This window comes from Anser cygnoides, chromosome 4 (assembly GCF_040182565.1).
Source record: "Anser cygnoides isolate HZ-2024a breed goose chromosome 4, Taihu_goose_T2T_genome, whole genome shotgun sequence".
In the NCBI taxonomy this organism is placed as follows: domain Eukaryota; kingdom Metazoa; phylum Chordata; class Aves; order Anseriformes; family Anatidae; genus Anser; species Anser cygnoides.
In genome coordinates, this window is record NC_089876.1 from 69,728,146 (window position 1) to 69,750,999 (window position 22,854).

The 22,854-nt window shown below is 37.0% G+C and overlaps 1 protein-coding gene across 6 annotated transcripts in view; it reads left to right on the forward strand.

The window, feature by feature from the left end:
- The window catches only part of CCSER1 (coiled-coil serine rich protein 1), a 685,984-nt gene that overhangs the window by 319,276 nt on the left and 343,854 nt on the right, over positions 1 to 22,854 (forward strand). For all 6 annotated transcript variants that reach the window (XM_066996360.1, XM_066996359.1, XM_066996362.1 and 3 more), the window contains one exon: positions 21,440 to 21,517. In XM_066996360.1, the coding sequence (XP_066852461.1) occupies positions 21,440 to 21,517 (78 nt within the window). The remainder of the gene's footprint in view (positions 1 to 21,439; positions 21,518 to 22,854) is intronic.

A 22,854-nucleotide genomic window follows, 5' to 3' on the forward strand; every position in this document is an offset into this window, starting at 1 on the left:
ACACTAACAAGTCCTCCACTAAACCATATCACTAAGCTCTACATCTAAACATCTTTTAAAGACCTCCAGGGATGGTGACCCAACCACTTCCCTGGGCAGCCCATTCCAATGCCTAACAACCCTTTCAGTAAAGAAGTTCTTCCTAATATCCAACCTAAACCTCCCCTGGCGCAACTTTAGCCCATTCCCCCTTGTCCTGTCACCAGGCACGTGGGAGAACAGACCAATCCCCACCTCGCTACAGCCTCCTTTAAGGTACCTGTAGAGAGCGATGAGGTCGCCCCTGAGCCGCCTCTTCTCCAGGCTGAACAAGCCCAGCTCCCTCAGCCGCTCCTCGTAAGACTTGTTCTCCAGACCCCTCACCAGCTTCGTTGCCCTTCTCTGGACTCTCTTGAGCACCTCCATGTCCTTCTTGTAGCGAGGGGCCCAAAACTGAACACAGTACTCGAGGTGCAGCCTCACCAGAGCCGAGTACAGGGGGACAATCACCTCCCTAGCCCTGCTGGCCACACTGCTTCTTATGCAAGCCAGGATGCTGTTGTCCTTCTTGGCCACCTGAGCACACTGCTGGCTCATGTTCAGCTGCCTATCAACCAGTACTCCCAGGTCCCTCTCGGCCAGGCAGCTTTCCAACCACTCACCTCCCAGCCTGTAGCGCTGCTTGGGGTTGTTGCGCCCCAGGTGCAGGACCCGTCACTTGGCCTTGTTGAACTCCATACGGTTGTCCTCAGCCCATCGGTCCAGCCTATTCAGATCCTCCTGCAGAGCCTTCCTTCCCTCGAGCAGATCGACACACGCACCTAACTTGGTGTCGTCTGCAAACTTACTGAGGGTGCACTCGATCCCCTCATCCAGATCATCAATAAAGATATTAAAGAGAACGGGCCCCAGTAGGTTCTGCTCCAATGGTTTAGTGCTGTTAATGTTTAAATGAGGAAGTATATCTTAAAAAAAATAAAACTGAATGAGAGTGAGAAAGAAAGGCTCTGCTGCCTTGATGAGCCAAAATGGTTGGAACATAGCTCTGACTGCCTCAGGAGAAAAGAGCAGGAGTTTTACCATTTACAAGAAACGAGTGCTGGAGGAAAGACTTCCAAACTCTGGGAGGAACCATGCAGAATGTCTTGCCAAAGCCTGAGAAAATTAGTGTGATTGTGATGTTATGCATTGTTAATTTTAAAAGAGCTTAAGCTAACTAATTACCCTTTACAAGTTAGAGGCTGCACACTTCATGATAACTCTATGAGTGCGTACACTTGTTGAGATGAACATCAGCATGGTCCTTATTTACTGCTCTGAGGTTATGTCTTTGAGTTTGGGATCTCAAAGTTTATCTGTCCATAAAACTTCTCCGCTGTGTATGGTGCAGAAAAATGCAGTTTATCATTAACTTTTCCTAGCAACTTATCTATCAAAATGGTTTGTGACCTGATCAAGAGGTGAAGGGGATGTAGACCTTTATAATCCCCATCTCCTTGGTTCCGTTTTCTCCTTGGCACTTCTGGAGTAGATATCTCAGTGACTTGTGTTTTCTACTCAGAGATTGCCAACAATTACTTTAGTTATTACATTAAATTTTTTGAAATTCAGTACAAAACATCCCAGTCAGAAAACCTCTGATAGAGGTAGTAGGACATGAAAGTATATCATTGTGGTACCCATGTAGCTGATGTTTACTTTGTTTCCCATTTTCTCCACTCAAACTCTTATTTTTTGCTTTAATTCTCCTTAATTGTTTTATTGTTTCCTACTTTAGCCTGTAACCTCTGTGAAATATATATATATATATTATTTTTCAAGGAGAAAGTGTTGATACTACAGCAATGTGCTTGCATTGCTCTTGTTTTTTTTTTTTTTTTTTTTTCTGTGTAAGCTCTTTGTTTATGGTCTGTGATCAAGTGATTGAAATAGGTAAGAGTGAGAAAAGATTGTGTGGGTGAAGCTCAGATTTAAAATACTGGCAAATAGGAGATTAGTGCCTGGATCAGCCATGGAGTCTTTAACTTTTGGACCATCTATTTACTATTTGCATCTTAGTGTCATAGATTGTTATGAAAATGAATTAATTGGTCTTAGGCTTAAACATCTCTTTTCTTTTTGTACCTCAGATAGCCCTGTCTTAATCAGTCAGATAGCGAGTAGTATAAGGGTTATAGGTTTTGACTTTCTCAAATGTTTACAGACAAGAACCAATAAGTGCCAGTAAGCTAAGAAGCAGTCTGAAGGCGTTGGCTGAATTCAGTTCTGGCATAAGCAGCTGTTATGCAGTTTATTTGAGTTGATCTTCATTGATTAGGATAGTAGTGCATCTGGCATACTCTCTTCATTTCCCTAGCACTCAGCCAAGAGTGCTTGAATCTACAGTATGTAATTGATACTTGAGCCTAAATCTTCCTTTAGCAGATCTGAAGAGCTGCTCAAACATACTATAGGAATTAGTCAAAACAGTTGGCTTCTGTTTGTTTCTTACTTACCCACTTTCAGATTCATCTTTGCTCCTCACAAACCCTGTGGGGCAAAAACATTAGAGCACCAAACCCTCTTCCAAAATCTATGACTTGTGCTGGTTCGCTTGAGACTCCTTGCTATGAAGACTTACTGGATTAACTTTGTTTGTTTGTTTTGTTTTTTGTTTTCCCCTTGGCTTCTTTTGTTTCTGAATAAAGCCATATAACTTCTGGGTAGCTTTCTAGAAAAAAATAAATGCAGGAAAAATTCTATGTATGCTTTAATATTGATTGCAGCCTGCTAGCAATGCTTTCCAAGTGTCTTTTATTCCCTGTTACTACCACTTGAGGAGACAGTTCCTCTTGGATACTTTTTGATGAAGTACAATAGTCATTGCAAGGCAGTTAAATACAAACCATACCAAAATAAATCTGTATTTGAGTCCTCCACATTTGTTATATGTACCAGTTCAAAGAGACATTTGTACTTAAGTATATGTATGCAACACCATGCATAAATGGAATATTTTCTTGCCCATTCTTTGTGGAGATGCTAAAGATACTGTAGCAAATGTCTCCAGGGAAGGAAGGGAGAGACAGAAGAGTGTTTTTGAGAGGAAATAAAAGGTTTATATGCAAGCTATAAAGCAACATTATATTGTATCCTGATTTACTTTATGTTGCTACTTGCTTTTCAGCAAAGCATTTCTACAGTTTTGCATTCATGTATTTGTTGGTGCATATCTGATTTTGGAGGAGAATGCCAATACAACCTCTGAGAAGAGGTGCTACATTTTGAACTTGAGAAATAGATTCACTATTACTATATTTTACCACCTGCATACACTGTGAAGGGAAGGCAACTTTTGTTTATGCTTTAAAAAAAGAAAGCACAAGTATAGTGTTTTTACCATGCTACATAGAGGTTTTGGGTTGTTCTTTATATATACATATATGTGTATATATATATATATTCACTATGAGTGGTGCCATACTGCTGTTTGTAGCAGAAGGAAAGTTAATGTTGAGGAGGGTGGTCTGGGTAGGCAACATGCAGTATTAATTACAAAAAAATATATATATTATTCCCATGACTAGATTGGTATGAATAACTCTTTCTAGCCCCTTCTGCTAGATATTGAAACCATGGTATATATGAAATCATGTCCCTAGCAAGTAGATTTCATTGCTAAGTTGGAAGCTAAGTCTGTCTGTGTAAACAAGGCTGCAAGCCACCTTGAGCTGGGGTCTGTCTACAACAACCTCCGTCAGTCTCCATCACTCCCCTGGTGAAGGCTTCCTTTCTGTCCCCTGGTGTCTCACCCTGTCCTCAAGGATGCTTCCAGAAAGCTTGTCACTTGGGAGCCAAAAATAATGTGAACAGGTAAAGCTTTCCAGCCGGCACAGACCTGAGAGCCTGAGCTTGCAATATCACCATCTGGATTCAGATCAGCAGACAAGGCTTGATAGTAACCAATTTCATCCTGAAAAAGTAATGAAATAACCAACCTGTTTCAGGTATTATAAGACCAAGTGATGAACATTTATAGTGCAGAATAAAGGAGCCTGTTAATGGCTTTACTGAATAACGTTAAACTATAATAAGAGAGCAGTATGGTTGTTTTCTATGTATTTGTAGCACTTGTCTATCTCTTGTGAGATCTCTCAGGCCTAGTCTTAATTACTTCACCAGAATTTTGACACTGAAGGAACATTGTCAGTTAGTTGAGGTGTAACTTTCAAGAGTGTGTGTGTGTGTGTAATGGTGTCTTTGTATAAAAAGAGTAGGGGTGGGACAGAAATGTTGTTTGCTGCTCTTGATCTGAGAGTCACCACTATTGAGGCACAGGGGAATTTCAGTGTACTGCTGCCTTTTTTTTCCAGTGCTGCCTTTCAAACTACAGTCTCTAGTTCAAGGCAGCATTGGTATGTCTCCATACCAACTGATGATGAACTGCAGTAACATTCATCTTTAGAGAATTGCTTCCTAAGTTCCCAGATGTGCATAAGAAAAGGCATTATATATCCCGTCTCATAAGTTCAAATAACTGCTGGCAGATACAGTGGGGCACTTTTGCTTTTATAATCTTCTTGTACATGTTGCGTGTGATTCTCATATATTTCCTAGATCTCCTGTCTGCTCTCTCACGGGAGGTGTCCACGTTTGTAACTAACAGTCAGCTACATCAGCAGTCAGCATGCACAGTTAGGGCCCGAACGGTTATGCTTTTTAACACAGAACAACTGTCCTGAATATTTTCCTTTTAAGTACGTGCTGTATCTGGTGTGTGCTGCTACAGTTCTAGGTAACACAGGTTACATGCCAGTCCATATCTTCTAGGTATGGTATCTTTGGTGCAGTTACAGTTTAAGGACTTTTCTCCTGCTTCCAGGAATTTATCTGTATAGTTTTGTTCAGGTGAAAAAATCTTTATTTCCTGCTATAAACTGTATCACTGCTTCACATGGTTAAGCAAATCAGATTATCATTCTACTGATAGAATAAATTTTAGATAAAACAGAAAACTCTGTCTTCCTACTATACATTAGCATGTCAGCATATACATTGGACTGTACAGAAATTGAAATTGTAGCCAGAGTGTATGTAGAAGCTTGCATTGTTTATGTTTTAAAATCATTGTTGCGTCCCAGGAGATGCTTTTTAAAATGAGGATTTTTTACCTTGGAAATGACGTGCTTTTTTTTTTTTTTCATATCTTAACAGAAATCTCAATAAAGTATTTTTTCCACATTGGGAACTAAAGAAAGTATTGTGCATAAAAGAAAAAAAAAAGCCTAAAAAGTAACAGTATTAGTTTAAAAACAAATCCACACTTCATGTTCCATTGGGGTGATCCTAAAAGCAGATGCTGCTGTTGTAGTACTTAGCCACTGTACAGAGAGGTATATAGTTGAGGTAGGAGGTGTACATGGTGCTTGTGTACATATGCATGGGGACATGCATGCAATATTTTACATAGATTTTCTCAGAACTTCTAAAAATATTTATAATTTTAAAAATCATGGCAGTGATCATAGCAGTGCTGGTGATACATGCAGATATTCTGAAAGCAAGGAAAAAAGGGTAAGGGTCTTCATACAACAAACTGACAAGTTCTTCTCGCTGGCAGCTCACAGCTATTCTCTTGTGGAGTTAGTAGCACCCAACAGTACTTTAGCAGTACTATGGGCTAAGTAATTTGCTTTTCTGTTTTTTACGGGTTACTGTTTTAGGTAGACTGCTGACATTTTTCCAAGAAATGAGAAGAAGTGTAGCGAAATTGTACTTTTAAATGCTTTTTTTTACCTCAGCAAGATTTCTTGAGACAAAGAAAAGTCACTTCTTCAGTTCAAGGCTGTTTTCTGCACTAAATATAAAAGACCTGCAGAGAAGAGGGTGTGCATGAAAGCTTTGAAGAAAAGGTCACGGGAATTCTTTATAATGAAAAACATTAAGCAGGCTGCCTGTAGGTGTCATTACAAGCTGCATTGTGTGTACCTAGAGGCCTAATCTTGCAAACAATTAAGTGCAGACATGTGAGTAACTTTAATTGTGTACCTGCCAAATCACTAAGACAAATTTAAATCTCTCAGCATTTGTAAGATCTTTAGTTTACAGGTTTTCCTTCAGCTGTTAGAACAAAACCATGTAAATTAAATGTTGAGAACTTGTCTAATATAGGTTTGGTATTATATTGCAAGATATCAAAGAGCTCTTTTACATAATACGTGTACTTTTTAGTTTTATGCTCTGAGTTGGGTAATTTTGCTAAGCACATCAGTACCTGTACAAATAATTATCATGGCTTGTGTTTTCTGTTATGATCTCGGATACTCCTTGGTCTCAAACTGTGACTTCATTTGCTTTTTGGTCTTTCAGAAAATATTTCCTTCCATGTTGAGTTTTTTTATAAACTAGATGATTTACAAACAATATGAATGCATTCGGCTTCCTGATTTCTCATCCTCTCCGGTAAAATAACTTAGTTCTCAGTTCTTCTGAGTGATTCTTCATTGCAGGAGCACATTCACAGCAAGCAGTTCAGGCATCATCTCAACTGATGCCATAATAGAGACTATCTCATTAATATGTATATATAGGAATCTATTAATTCTTCTTTCTTAAAATAAAATATACAATATCTACAGAACTACTAATCAAAATCAGGTACCAAAACTGTTGTTGATGATCCACCACAGAGACTTTAGTTATACTTAATCTTACTCTGAATTTATACCTAGTTATAGAATTGAATAGCTAGTGAATTAAACAGTATGTTATTGTTCCAAGTAAGTGTTTTTTAGACTTTTACCCACTTTGTAGTTATGTATATGAGTTTTTGCTAGGTATCAATGGCAACGTGCACCTTGTAATGTCCACAGGGATATGACAATTGTTGAAAAAGGCATAACAAATCAAATGTAAACAAACCAAAAGTATCTCACCTTACATCAGGATTGTAGCTCACCACAGAATCACTGAAGATGACAGAAAGACTCATCCACATATCTGTGAAATAAATTCCTGCCAACACCATTTTTTAGATGGAATGATGATTCACTATGTGAAAATCGTGTAGAACGATCTTCTGTATCCATTGGCAACCAGCAACAAAATATATCTGTTTTTGTCTGGTGGCCTTCAAGAATACCTCTGGAAAGATATTTGTTTTCACAAGACAGCTGTGCAACAATAGAAGCCAGCTCCCACCCATTCTTCATAAAGAATTCTTCATAAAACATGAACAAACCGTAGATCTTTAGAGTTAGCATTATTAATCAACTAGGTATTCTAGCTCTTGATTGAATACAGAGCTGTAGAGCTGCTTTTTCTTTTTCTTTTTTTTTTTTTTTGAACGATGTAAGTTATTTAAGATTATACCTATGAATTTGTCAGGCATGACAATTCATACTGTACTTTGTGTAAATTGCTCTTAATATCCAATATACAATTGAAATCTGAGACATGCATTTTTCAGATTCCTATAGCAACACAGGATCGTATTTTTTATTATTTGACGTACTGTTAAATTTTATTGTTTAGTCTACTTAGTACCAAGAAAATTGAGATGCCATATTTCACAAAACATGTAAGAATATTTCCTTTGAACATCAAATGAGTGGTGTATCTTTGTGTAGGTAACTGAAATTTGGTAAGTCAAATGCTTAAAGGCTAGTGTCAAAATAAGCACAAAAGAGACATTCATTTTTGTCGTGCTTGTTTTTCAGCAATCATACCCTGTTCTCTTTCCTCCAAACATCTAGCAATTGATGTTATTTTTAGAAATTATTCTGATAACAATCACTCCGGAGGCTTTAAGCTGAGTTGTTAAGAGTACAGTACTCTTAGCTGGAGAATTGCATGATGATGGTTTTGACCTTTGAAATCTCCAGTTTTCCTATTTTTTGTTATAGAGAGTGAGAAAATCTAGAAGACGTTTACTTCACGGTAACAATTTGCATTTACCAAGCAATGGGTTTCCTTCAATTTCAAAATAATGTTTAGTTATATTCCACACGGGTGACTGGGGAAAGAGTAACAAGTCAGTCCAAAATGGGTTATTCACCATGTAAGTCCATGTCCTAACTTCCTGTGCAGTAGCTCCCCTCACTGACAATCCACAGGAGAGAAGACAATTCAGTGCTGGAGGAACTGGATAACATCGGCTCATAGGTTAATTTCGAGCTTATACAAATGCTTGAACTTTAAATTTGTGCACCCCAAGCAGAGATTTACAAGACAGGAAGAGGGAGAAGGCCCTGTTTCTCTTGAAAAGTATTAAAATGATCGTGACAATTGAAGTTTATTATTTTCCTACTAAAAACCATTAATCAACTTTAATTATAAATGTATTCAAATGAGATTGCTGAAGTGATCGTACTGCTCAAAATGGAAATTAAGTTATTAATGCTATTTTTATGCTCATGCATTTTTACATTTTTTTCCACAACTTAATGTTTCTTCTGCTTTTTCCATTGGTGTTGATTCCATAGATTACAGTTTATGAATTGTGATTCTTCATATCTGTTCACCACTTCAGGCCCTAGTTATACATAACACTCAGTGCAGGCTGTTCACTTCATCTGATTGAAATGACTTGCAAAACAGGGGCATCAATCACTTAAATCTGTGACTGTTGAGTATAAATCACTGCTGTTGAAATCTGTTGAAGGTCCATGTTTAACTTTTTGAAGATTTGGAATTACATGGAAGCCTATGTTCAAGGAAAATCTTTCTTTTCTCACCAAAATTGTTTATGAATATTTAGACTGGAAATTATCAGTGGTTAGTAAGAGAATGTAGCCCCATGTCTACCTTTTTACGTGCAACTTTACATAAACATAGATAAATACAAAGACCAGTCCTCCAAATTACCTAATTTGGCATAATACTCTGTATGAGCCTTTTGTATGAGCCCCTCTGTTGATTCTCATAATTTGACCTTAACAAATCTATTCAACATTTAGTGTAAGAGTTTTCTATTGAAACGTTTGGCTGTGATGCAAATGATGCTGCTGATTATGCAAACATCATATTTTTGAGTGCAAATATAACAGGTTATATATTGCAAGGCAACAAATGACCCTTTGGATACCTTTTCCATTTATTCTGCCATCATTGGTCCTTAAGCTTAATAGGGTTATTCCTGTGATTGTGTAGAGTTTCTGAATAATTGAATGTGCTTATTGAAAAACGACATCACTTGGCTCTTCAAAAATTATAGATCAGACATAGAATTCGTAAATCATAATTGTTAGTCACTGTAAATTAGCATCTGATTACCTTAGCGAGATTTTTGTTTTTGTTTTTAAGTCATGATCTACTTATCTGGGGGGAAACAATACAAAGCAACAATAACAAAACCCTTATCTGCACGCATTTTGCTTGCCAGCTCTACTCGACTGTGGTTTATGGTTAATCTCAGGTATTGGTACTGATTACAGTATGTTAAAAAGTTCATAGCTTATCAGCTGTATTAAGTTTGCTTCATTGAAATTGACATTTGATCAATTAGGATTCAAATATTGTGTTAATTTTAAGAATTCTTCTTTATTTTAATGCAAATTGGTGAAATGTTTTATTTTCAGAATAAATAGGGAATTGGGTAATAAATTACTAGATTGCTTCTGTTGTTTTTCTTTAGACCTTGCAGTTAGAATAGCAACAAATAATGATACGGCCTCCCAGCACTCCTGATGCTGAACTCTGTCTCAGGGACAGCTCTGGCTATAATGAGAGTTAAAACAGCTTCCAGGTACCTACCCATTGCCCTTCTGATACAGAAATCAATTAGACTTTATACCACTGAAGGAGAAGCGTAACTGAGTGAAAGAAATGGAGTCATTATGCTAGAAAGGAATGAAACCTGACAGCAGAATTTTCTTCTGATCATCTGTGGTCAGCTTCCAAGCCCTTTGTAACATCCTGGTGTTGCAATATGAATGTGGTATGGTAAAATAAATAAAATATGAGAAGTTTTTAAAAGCCATCATCATGTCCACTGGCTGAGGCTGGACTTTTGGTTTAAAAAAAAAAAAAAAAAGCATGTGGCCATTAATTAAAAAGTATAATAGATAGACATGGGTCATACTGATTTTAGCATTCCACCAGTATTGATTTCTCCTGTTGAAACCACGGCATATCACAAATATGTCTTTGCATGTGCACTGTATGTACTAAAAGTTTCTTATATTTGGTCTGTTTATTTCCTGAGTTCTGTTGCAAACTCACTACCAAAAAAAAAAAAAAAAATCTGTTCTCACTGCATGTAACATCCTTTCCAAGATTGTCCTTTGTGTGCAAAATCTAACAAGGACAAATCGAAAACTGTCCCAACTTTAAGAGGTGTGAAGAAGCTGATGAAATTTTTATACAAACATAGCATCCCTGAAGTGTTGGGAGTAACAACAGGATAAGAAAGTACAAAAGGAATAACATGAGCTAGGCTTTTCAGCCCAGCTCTGTTGATGGACATCACATCACTCGTGTTTCTGTTACCTGCCTTGCCTCTGGTCCCTCTGGATATTGTTTTATATCCTTTTGGATATCAACGTCCTTGGTGTTCTTTAGGGTTTTAGGAAGATGTTGGAGAATTAACTTCTGCTTGTAACTCAGATGATAGCTCATGACTAGGACTACAAAGTCACATGTTGTTCACTCTTTGCAAGCTTGCCTCTGGAAGCAGCTGAGAGAGTGACAACCACAAAGCCTCCCCGCAGCAGCCAAGGGGTGTTAGCACCTGCCATCACCTCTGCGGTGCTTAGGAGTGAAAGATGCAGCTATGATGCCAAGAAAACTTCTGTTTTTATCATCACTGAGCCTGCAGAAATTCTTGTAAGCAGTGGCAGCTGCTGAGAGCTAAAATCATAGTGGTGGAAGCAAGGGGATGGGAAAAGTAGCAGATGAAAGAAGCTCAGTGGAGCCACCTAGAAAGATTGCCATCAGATAAACCAGGGTGACAGTGGCTTCATAGCATAACATGAATATGAATAAACTCCTATCTTGTAGCATGAACCTGGGAGTTTGCTGACATGTCTCCTTATTTGTTTTGACTCTTGCTGGTTTCTTTTTGTAACAGTTCTACCAGAGCTACTTCAAGGAATATTAATTTATCACATGGTGACTAGGACTAGTACCTTAAACTCATTTTGTAGAATTATCAAACTGGAAAATAAATAAATATATACACAAAATAGTGGAGATGTAACAATACTTTCAAAGAAAACGGACAGTATTTATTTTTAAAAAGTATTTTTCATCTGAAAAGCCATTTGTGTTTTATTGTAGTTAAATGAATGTGAAAGGTATGTTCAATTTTTCTCTCTGGTTTCCCTATTAATGTTGAAGGGTAGAAAGAAATTATACTCGTTTGTATTCCTGGACATAATACAAATGAAAAAAGAATATTTTATGGCTAATAGCTTTATAAAATGCTATTCAGATATCCCAGCAAGTTTAATATGTAATTCCATTGATAAACACAAAAATGAAAGCAAAATACAGAGCTGAGAACTCTAAAAAATAACACATTGCCTAAGCACTAGTACAGGCAACTTCAAATCCATCGTTCCTTTGCAAGTTGCATCAATTTCTTAAGCAATGCACTGTAACCTTCCCAAAATGTACAGAGCTAGGGGCTGAGATGCTACGCCAAACAGAGGTTCACCTGACATTTTTCAGATGCGTGATATTTGACCAGCTTCATCATATCTCTTTTCTGTAGCAAACCGATTGTATGGCTGTTGCATCACGGCAACTACATAGAGATCCTTTCATTCAATTTTTGCATGGGTGTACATATATGTATCAGCCTATATGTATGGGTTGAAGAGTGTGGGCATAGGCCAAAGGAAAGGAGAAAGTAAAGAAGGTGGGAAGACTTACTGGTTTGGATCAGAATAAAAGGAGTAGTGGTAGTGATGGGATGTATGTGGGAGGGGGAATCACTGTAAACAGAAGATACTGTTCAAGAAGATACTGGTGGAAAGAGAAGCAGATATTTGACTAGCAAAGGGACGAAGAGCAAGTAGAGCTAGAAAGACTGTGGAGACTGTGCAGAAGGGATGATTTCCATTGAAGCCTATGCCAGGGTGGGAGTTGAATGTCATGTTGCGCATTCCTCTTCTTAATCTTTCTCTTAAGAATTACAGCTGCTGTCAGAAGGTAGAAACTTGGTGTCCCACATATTTACAAAATCAAAGAATATTTGTTCTGCTTTGCCAGACTCCACTTTGAAAGCTGCTTGCTGAACCAAAAGCCAGGCTCAGCATGCTTTGAAACTGTGTCAATGATAATCAGAAATTCATTTCAAGAACAGAAAGATTGCCTCATATCACACAAAAGGATTCAACTTCCTGAAAACATTAAAGAACTTTACTGTTAAAGATACTGTGAAGTAAATAACATGGTGAAACTTACTTAGTAAACATTTACTTTATATTTCTACAAAATCATACAGAAGAAGCATTGTACCCAGGGAAACCATACTTCAAATTGTTAAATGTCACTCACTTCTTTTCTTGCAGTGGAGAAAATCTGACTTCCTTGATTTAGCAGCAGATGTATAGATGTTTAAGATGTTTCCTTTAAGCTGTTATTGGGGAATTCAAGACAGTTTTGAAAATGAAGCCTCTGCATCTAAATAAGTTAAAATACCCTGTCAAAAGTGGTTCCATACAGAAATTTTAAAAACCCTTTGGAGAACTGATGAAAAAGTGAGAATAATTGCAGTCACAACATTTAGAAAGTGCAAAGTGGCTTGTTTGAAACGAAATGCATAGCAATTCAAGGAACCTGAATCTTTTCTGAGAGAGACAGAAAAATTAAATATAACCTTGCATTAGAAACACCAGTGTGAAAGTCTGGCAACATTGTTCTTGATGCTTGCAATGAAAACCAAGGGTGGAAAACAGATAATTGAGCAGCAAATTATTAATGAAAATCAAGCTGGCTTTATTTAAGTTCAGATTAAAAATATATATTTTTAATGTGTGGTGGTTTTACTCAACTGGCCGTCTGAGCTCCACCATAACCACTCTCTCACTGCTCCTCCTCAAAGGCAAAGGGGGAGGAAATACGATGAAAAGGGCTCAAGGGTTGAGATAAGGACAGGGAGATCACTTGGCAGCTATTGTCACGTCAAAACAAACACAGCATAGGGAAATTAATGTAAGTTATTACCTATTACTAACAAACTAGAGCAGTGAGAAACTAAAAAAGACAAAAAAAAAAAAAAAAAAAAAACAAAACACAAACTTCCCCCACTTGACCCTCTTCTATGTCATTGCCCCGAACAGCACAGGGAAATAGGGGAATGGGGGTTGCACTCAGTCTATAGCACTTTGTCTCCACTGCTCCTTCTTGGTTGCTGATGATCTTTAAGGTCCCTTCCAATCCAAACCATTCTCTGAGTCTATAATGCTGTGATCTGTTCCTTCTTGGTTCCACCTTTTATCTTTGTCCCAAAATGTTACGACACAGTAATGATGCAAAACATGCATTAATATATAATAGAAAGAAAAGGAAGAGGTGATTCTGTTATCAAATTTGATACTTCTCAGTTTGATTAGTTCTTTTCTAAGCATTTTTCACTTAGTGCAGAAAAAAAGTACAGAAAAATGACAGGCCCGTATGCAGCGAAGTAGTAGGAATTTGAGAGAGCCCCATGTCATGTGAAACTTATCACAGTCTTGCCTGTTTCAGAGCCCTGCTACAGGCTTTCATTGGGTCAGTCTTACAAAGCTGAAAGTATTTATAGTTCAACATTTGCCTCTTTCAGAGCCCTTCTAAGAGCTTTCGCTCAAATAGCTTCAGAAAGTTGAAAGTATTCGCAGTCCAACATTCACCTGTTTGAGAGGCCTGCTAGGACTTTCACTGAGACAATTTCACAAAGTTGAATATATTTAATAAGGTGACAGATACAACAGATTCGGAATTGTTGTTGATAAATACATTACTGTAGTAATGTTAATATATGATAATAGTGCTAGCAAAATGCTATCCTGGGTATTCCTCACTAAAGGGTGAAGGCACAAAGCTTACCAAGAAGGCATCCCTATCTTGGTGGAGGAGAAAGAGCACAGCCTCTTCTAGGTTTCCAATTTCTTCGCTCCTTCCTCCCCCTACCTCTTCTTTTTTCCTCACTCTAGCTTCAGCGTCTTCTCTTTTTTTCTTTTCCTTTTTTATATCCCAATCTTATCTGCTCCCTTTCTGGGGTGACATTCAGCATGACTTGGGTGAAGATTTAAGTACTATAGTCATATATGTTTTGGATGTACTTCTGTAAGCTCATTATCATGTTCAAGGGTGTGAACTTTAATATCTGTTTTTACACATAATGAAGTAAAAGGTTTCAGCTGGACACCATGGTCTTCAAGACTCTATTCTGCCACCAACACAAGACTCCCTCCTCCAGCAACCTCTGACACCAAGCTTGCAGACTTCCATCCACAAAGTTTGTGTAAGAGATAAACGTGAACAAGCTGCTCAATTTCCCTTTGCCCAAGGCTGGTGCCAGTGACACTAACAAGTCTGACTGTTCTCTACACCCCAGACAGACATATTTTGCTGGTACGGTCTTCCACAACTGGATGCAGACTTCTTTCTTCCAGATCCAGACAATGACTGTAGTATGGACTATCGGTTACTCTTAGGGCTGTGATGCAGGTTTTGGAGAGAGAAAATGTCTCTAGGACTGGAGTGAAAATAACACATCACTAACGCCATTATATGAAACAACCTTCATATTTGCTGCAAAACTGAATGCAGTTTGAGCAAAAAATGCTTGTATATGAACCTGAAGGATCTCCTGCAAAGAAAGAAAGAATGAAATTGAAATAGGCAGCCTGCAGATTAAAATCCCTGGAGAGTACTTGGCTCTCTCAATTGACTGCTGAAAGAGCAGAAAAAGCTGATGTTATGTGATATTATTAGGGAAGAATATACAATAACAAAATGTCAAGGCTGGATAGTATAGTCAATGAAGTATGAAAGAAACAATAGAAGCTGGAGAGGGAGTAGAGTTTTGCTCAAAGAAATCAGTTCTCCACTGTGTTGTCAACGAAACATTTATGTCTGTGAAAGCAACCCTCTATTCACCCTATTCATTAGGATAAAAATATGACTTGAGTTGCATTTAATATAATGTCATAGTAACATTCCCAACTCATGCAGTGACAATCATTAATGATCCTGCAGCTCTCAATATAAAGAGATGTTAACCCTCAAATCATTGTCCAAATTACTTTCAAAATTACATTCTGCCTGCAGATGGAACTGAACAGGGATTTTAGATATGAACTAGGAACAAATTTGATGTTTAGGTTGATGTTGAGGAAATATTTGCTATTTAGGGAATATGTTTTTCCCCTGCGAATTAATGAACATGAAATTGGAACCCTTCACCTAACCTCTAGGTTCCAGGAAGTTACCTGGCCAATGAAACTCATGTTCCTGTTTATTAGGAGCATTGTGGAGGAAATAAAGACAATCGGGAAGGATGAGCAATGAAAAATCAAGGTAGAAATAAAGAGAGCTAAGGAGGGGATATTTGTTAATATGTAACTGTATTAGTTATATGGTGGTATGTATTATTTTTTTCTTTTTTTTTTTTTTAATTAGGAAAAAATGAGATGTGTTTATAAAAACAGAGAGCTTTTTTCCCTGCATGTACTCAATTGTAAGCCAGCAACCTCCAATTCTTGACCTTTTATTTAGACACTTAGTTCAGCTTCCTACTTTGTTTGCAAATTTAAGTACATGTTTAAGAAGGTGTTTTCCTTGTGCCAGCTGCCAGATGTTTTAGATGTTAGGTATTTTCATTTCCTCTTTTAGCAACTGGAAAACATAATAATAGAAATTTGCTCCCAGTACTTTAGTGTTCTTATACTTCTGCATTTACTGTAAGGAATGTGGATATACCTAACTAAGTAAATGTAAATATTTTGAGTAAATTAAATAACGTGAAAATTTAATCTGAGTCTAAGCTATTTCAACCACTGTAGCCTGTAGCCCTGCAACCATGGGCTGGTTATCTACTATTTATGTTACTGGCTGATATAATTAATTTAGCCTAATTAATAGGCTTAAAGCCTATTAGGTCTTTCCAGCTGTATTTTCAATGTAGCAATAAATAGCAGTCAACAAAATATCTTTCATCCTACTCTCTCCTTCCTGAAGAAAACTAATGTGCAGAATATTATATTTAATGTCTTTGCCCAGAGTTCCTGGGAACTCTGGGTCTTCTAAAATAAACAGTACTAGACATACAAATGTTGTTAGGTGATAAGTCAGCATCTTGTCTTAAAGGAGGGGAAATTTCCCAGTGGCACTTCACATCTTAGCTGATTAGCTTTGCTTAGGTTGTAAGAGGAATTGAGCCTAATCTGTGTGCCTGTATCCAAAGTGCAGGTAGAGAATCACTACATAACTCAACCAATAAAAACTTGTTTGTCTATCCACACCTCGCTTACTAGCATAAAAAGAGGTTGCAAAAAATGGTATCAGCTGTAGTTTATGATTCTCCCCAGGGATAGGAGCTAAGATAACATAGGACGGAGACACAAGACACTTGCAGCCTTCAAAGCTATGGGAGCAGCAAACAGTAGAGAAAGTGCCAGATAAATACTTGAAAACAATAATCAAATATCTCAGTTGATAACTGCAAGTATTTGTAATCAATAAGAATAATTAACTATACCTACTAACAAAAACCACATGAAATACAGTTATAAATAACCACCTGGATTTTATTCAAATGTGTTAGGAAGTAGATCTAACACATTTTAAGTAGGCATTTCCATTCTTTGTCAGTGAGTGAGGCAGGAAATGTGAGGGAAAATTAATCTAAGATGGTGGGAGATGGAAGCTGAAAGCTCATTTCATGTGTCTGGTATTTTTTCTTACCAAAACCAATTTTGATTTTTCTGGCTTCGATGGTTTGAAGCAATTTTATTTGCAGGAGCTGTGTGTATCAAACAAACAAAACCCATCTCTTCATGTTGTTAAATAATATAGAAACTACAGAAGTCACACCAGTCCAAAAGCATATAGGGAAACCCTGCACACTCTGGATGAAGAACCAGAGTACTCGGACTTGTGAATTCTTGATTTCTATCTTTGTTTTTAACAGCCTTTTCTACCTTTGAGAAAATCACTTCCCCTTATTTTTCACTCTCCTTGGTATAACAGGATAATAATATTTAAGCATAATATTTCATAAAGATATATTGTGCAGATCCAGTAATAAATCTATTTACAGCCCTTTGATTATCTTCAGTATATCAAAATGTCACTACTGAGCTTGCTTGCTGCACTTATTTAATTTCCTACTTGTACTCAACTTCTAGATTATAAAATTAAACTTTGTGGCATAACTCATATTACAACTAAAACTATCATTCCAAAAGTAAGATCAACACTCATCCACTACTCCTTAGCAAAAACTATAAAGTACACAGATTGTCTTTTCTTTTCGTATGTTATTATAAAGATTTATTTAGTCTCTAGCTGTAATATCCACTGAAGGTTTTCTCTGTCAGTATTAACTTCTTAGATCAATAAATTGAGATAGTGATCTCCAGAGAAGTCAATGCCTGCCAACTATCCTTGTGATGTTTACCCTTGTAGAAAAACACTTGTAGCAAATTAAATTGGCTTCTGTCTGTGAGTGATATACAGTGCATGGTCCATATTTTACGGTACAATTAACTAAGGTTGATACACAGGCCTCTTGCTACAGAAGATCTGATTAAATACAAGGTTCTATAGTGAGAAAAGTCCCAGTTTATGTGGTGAGGTGAATCTCTTTTCATTTAAAGAACAGTTACTGATGACTTAAGGATGACTATTGATTTTAAAAGAGCATGGTCTTAACAATGTGCATTTGTATATTCTTGATCTACTGTATTGCTTGAAAAACATTGTCTGCATTCTCTTAGAGAACCAGTATACAGTATTATGAAAAGCTGTATTTTAAGACAGGTAAACACAAGTGGAAGAAAGCAAAACAATGCCAAGCTTGCAACTACTTTAAAGCAGATCCATAAAGAGCTTCTTTCATCTAGCTAAACTGGTGGGATTCTACCCTCAAGAGAATCCCAACCATCAGTCACCAAACAAGACACACACGTGGGAAATGTTTATTCTCATAGACCTTTTCTTCCTTTGTTTGCTTCATTCTCAAGAAATTTCCTGAGAGTTAATCACTTTTTTTGAATATTTCTCTCTGGAGATAAATGATTAACGCAGCCTAGCAGTGACTCTGGGCTGCCTGTTCACTTGCACAATGAGGATGATATATACTTACAGCTCTAGTAATAGGAAGAAAGCATGGGCATTGATCACTGAAAATGTGGAACAGTTATCAGCAAAATTCTGTTATCCATTTGCTGGATTTTAACACCCTGCTCCAAAAAAAACAAATACGTAAAAACACCGAAAGATCATGAGACTGTTTTTGACAAAGGCAAGACACTTTTTTCTTAGCTGTTGTTCTGAGAAATAGTTAAATTGCTTGATATTCAGACATCTATCCGTTAAAAATTGGAGTTTAGGTATTTAAAGCTTTGCAAAATTCCGTGCCATCCAGGATACTCAGGAGTTTCCAGCAGTAGAGGGAAAAGGATCAGTCTGCAAAACCTGTGTGGTTACACAGTGCATTTAAAGTATACATAAAGAATGTTATGATTGCAGAGCAAAGTACTGCAAAATTAGAAAATGTCCTAATTTCCCTGATTTTGCCTAATACGTATAATTATGTTACAAATGATGTTTAATATCTACTATGACTTAGAAGACATTACTATAGCCAAATGGTAGCATTTTCTTCTTAATTTATACTTAAAATATATCAAAATTAAGACAGGCTGCTTTTATGAGAACAGAATGGGCTTAGGAAATGTCATATAAAAGGTTTTCATTGGACGAATTCCTCACGGTTGTAGTTTTTTGGTTATGGGAAGCTTTAGACTGCAAAGTGTGATTAAGAGAAATACCCCGTGGTCAACAAATTTAGGTGGGAGGTGTTATGTGGTTTGAAATGGTTAATGTTTCCCTTCAGGAGGGCAAGCTGACAACACCTCTCAAAGCAGTGATTATTTTGGAAGTGTGTTGTTTTGTTTTGTTTCATTTTAATAGCTCAAGAAACAACAACAATTTTGATGCTGTCTCACTCAATTCTCTGCTATAACAAACTGTGTTAACGCCGCTGGATTTAATTAATTTGCACTGACAGAGAGGCTGTTCTGCATTCCTTAGAGAGGAAAATAACTGATGTTGCTGGAGGGGTCACTGAGGGTATGTAAACGTGGACAGTTGCAGTCAGGCTCTTCTGACAGTGCTCCAAACTGGCCAAACTCAAACCAGCTGCAGTTCAGGAGCTATGTAAGTCACTATGCCCATACTAATGTAACCTGCCTCATGGCAGCCCTGTTAGTCCAGGCATGGTGCCGCATCAGCATGGTGTCCAGATCCGGGCTGGCTCGTGTCCAGTCAGCAGGAGGAGCCGACGTTCCCCTGAGGCCACCACGTGGACGTGTCCTGAGAATTCTTGTCAAAGCCACCTTGGCATCCTTGGTGTTTTTTGACCTTGCTTAGATTCCAGCTATCGGTGAAGAATTTGCAGCTCGTGTAGAGTATGGGGACCAATCTGTTTTGCAGATTTTCATACTGAGACTGTTTCAATGTTTAAAAGATTGGACTGTCTTCCTGCTCACTTCTAATTGCAAATTAGTGTGCTTGATTTAGTTTGGAAAACAGCTACTTTTTTTTCCCCCTATTCTGTGTAAATTAAAAGACAAGCTGTCCTTAGCTGAACTGTTTGTCTTTGAGACAGAACATTCTCAAGGAGGAGGTCTCTAGTTTTGACTGCAGTTTGAATTTAATCTAGAAGAGCCATGCTTCCTATCTGTTTAGTAAATATTGTCAGTCATTTTCCTTGATGATCAAGGGCAGGATCTAAGTGTTAATATTTGTAACTTTACTGAAACCAAAGCGATGGATTCAGCAAAGATACTGGCTTTCTGATATGTTATAACCTCCCTCATTCCCCAGAAACCTCTCTTGTGTTGCACAGGTTTTAAAGTGGCTGTCTCTCTCTTTCTTTTATGAATAATCACCATGTCACTCTCTTTCCTTCTTTACTTATACCCCTTTTATTCAACAAGTAACTGTTGTATTTTCTTTTAGGCATAGTATAACTGACGCAGACCTAATTAAACTCCATGATTTTCTCAGTGGGTATTAACTTCGAAGTCTGTGCTTTCTATTTCAGATCTAACATAGGGATTTTGTATCAAAAATTTTGTTAATTTTTCCTCCTTTACCAGTTGGTTGAAAAAAATACAGTATCTCTGCATACAGTTTTTCTGATTCCTACAGTTATAACTTCACAGGTGCAGCTGTATTCTTCACTTGCAGAATTTGTGCTTATCAAAAGAGTCCCATCATAGATTCATAGTGATGTGAAACCAGATACCTGATTAGCTAATTGCATAAGCTGAATTCATTAAATCATTGTGCCATGCAAAGCCACATTGTGAAAAAATAGATATTCTTCTGACTGCCTGTAGAAATGTGTTTTTTGTATTCTCTATTGCATTTTTTCTCTTTTTTCTGTTTTTTTTTTTGTTTTATTTTGTTTCTTATTAGTTAGTTTTATTTTTTCCTTTCATTTTAGCAATCAAGAACTTGTTTCACAAGAAGTATTATATATTCTAATGTTCTCCAGAACACTCTTGTATCGTATGTGCATTTTCTTAAATTTAGATTTTGTTCTTCTATCATTATTACCATTCCAAATTCAAAAGAGTTTCCACAGTCACTTATTTTCACACCTGTCTCATCTATACAAAATGACGACTATGTTAGCCAAGAGATTACTAAAATATCACCCAAGTAAGACTGGGTTTTTACATCAGTCTTTTAGTCATTTTGCCTGGATACATCAATTAAGGTATAATGACTTATATTAGTTATTAACATTGCTGTTCACTGTTCCTTTTCATATATTAGTGCTCAGTTATAAGATATATTGATTCATGTGAAAGGGATCTTTTTTTTTAAAAAAAGGCACTGATCCAAATACTTTCCTGCAATATATTTTCGTGTTAATTTTACCTTTAGTATCAGACCATTGAATTAAATAATTAAAATATATTATATATTGTAGTTTGTTTTGTATGAAAGCATTTTTTGTTCTCATTTATCATCTCATATTTTCTTTTGTAGATGCATTATGTTTGCATATTTGTGCATGTGGCTCAGTCTTTGAATGGAATGTTAATTCAAAATAAAATACAAAGTACTTGCCCATTTGTGAAATACTTAATCTTTTTACTAATTATTGATAAATATAGTACAGACAACAGTTACTTTGTCAACCTTGTTCTGTTGGATTTTCAGTGTTGTTTTTGAGCTCTTTTTTCTCCCTAATATAAAAAAGTGTCTCCAACATTCTACTGCAAATGCAAACTCATGTATGCTTTTCTTTCAGAGTACAGACATGAGTCCGGCTAGTAGCACCACCTCACTCCCTGTTAGCCCTCTTCCTGAGGAGCCGTTCCTCTTCAAGGTACAGTTAATTCATTTTATAATAAATATTGTATTTGCACTTTGGCTGTTCATGCTATCCGATGCACTATAAAGTGCTATTACTACTGCTTCCTTTTCTTTAAATTACTGTGATGTCAGCAGATGTCAGGTCTTATGTATCACAATACCATGCAGATCTTAAGAAGTAACTAGAAGAAAATATTCTTGGTTTTGAGAGGATTGTTATTCCAGTAAAAAAAGAGTCTGTACCTATTAACTATTATTTAAGAAAAAGAAGACTATGTTTTTATACATCTCATCTGCTAGTGATTCATTCTGATATATGCATTTCTATATATGTGTGTATCTCATTTTCTTTAACACATTTCTGTTTTATATTGCATTTGAACTACATGTTTTAAAGAAACAACAATTACTGCAAAGATACAAGAGATGTTAAAGATACCTCAATGTACAGTTTCAGTGTAAATCCAGTGTAAAGCACAGACTTGTCATTTTAGTTAATTTTAATAATAAATGAGGGGGTAATATCCACAGCTTTGTAAGGTTTCAGATGTGAGGAAAAGGTGCCCTGCATCATTTTTCCATTTCACTTCTTTGGTATCCAGCAGCCCAGAGACATGGAATGGCCTTAGACAGAGCCTGACTCTGTACAAGATCTTCTGAGGCTACCCATGTGTTCAGAGCAGTGCTGCTGCTGCAAGCCAAGTGGTCTCATTGTCAGTTTTTGACCGAGACAAGAAAGAGGGGACTTGGGTTTTCAGCACCATTGTCTCAAATGTGTGGCATACAATGGTCAAAGCTACATTTAAAAAAACATCCCTTTCAAAATTTCCCCTTTCCCCAGTAAGTTTCTCCGTACTAGATAAGAGCGATTAGTAGCCTGAGCTGTGTTTGCAATATCTTTGTGATGACACTGAATTAAGGCTGAGAAAGTTGAATTAATGAATTTTCATACTCTTGGATGTGTGTCTCTCCAGCACACATCTCCAGTGCAGGAAATACCAGCCTCCTCCCAGCCTGCCCAACCCAATTAAAAAAAAAAAAAAAAAAACAGTTTTTCTCTTTTCTTATGACTTGTCTCACCTGCATTATCCCCTTAATGTCCTACTTTCAGTTGCTATGCCCACTCAGTTTCCAATATCTCTTTTCCAGTTCCTCCCTTCCCCCGTTTTTCCCATATTTTTTTGTGTTCTTGCAAGAGTTGTACCCTACTATTCATAACCAGCTAGCTAGTCAGCTGAATCCTGTTGCTGGAAAGGTTAAGGACATGGCTTGCTCAGTGGTTTCATCAGTAGGTGTTCACATGTGGTCTTCGTGGTCAACTATCCACAGATTTTTCCCTCTTCTTCAAGT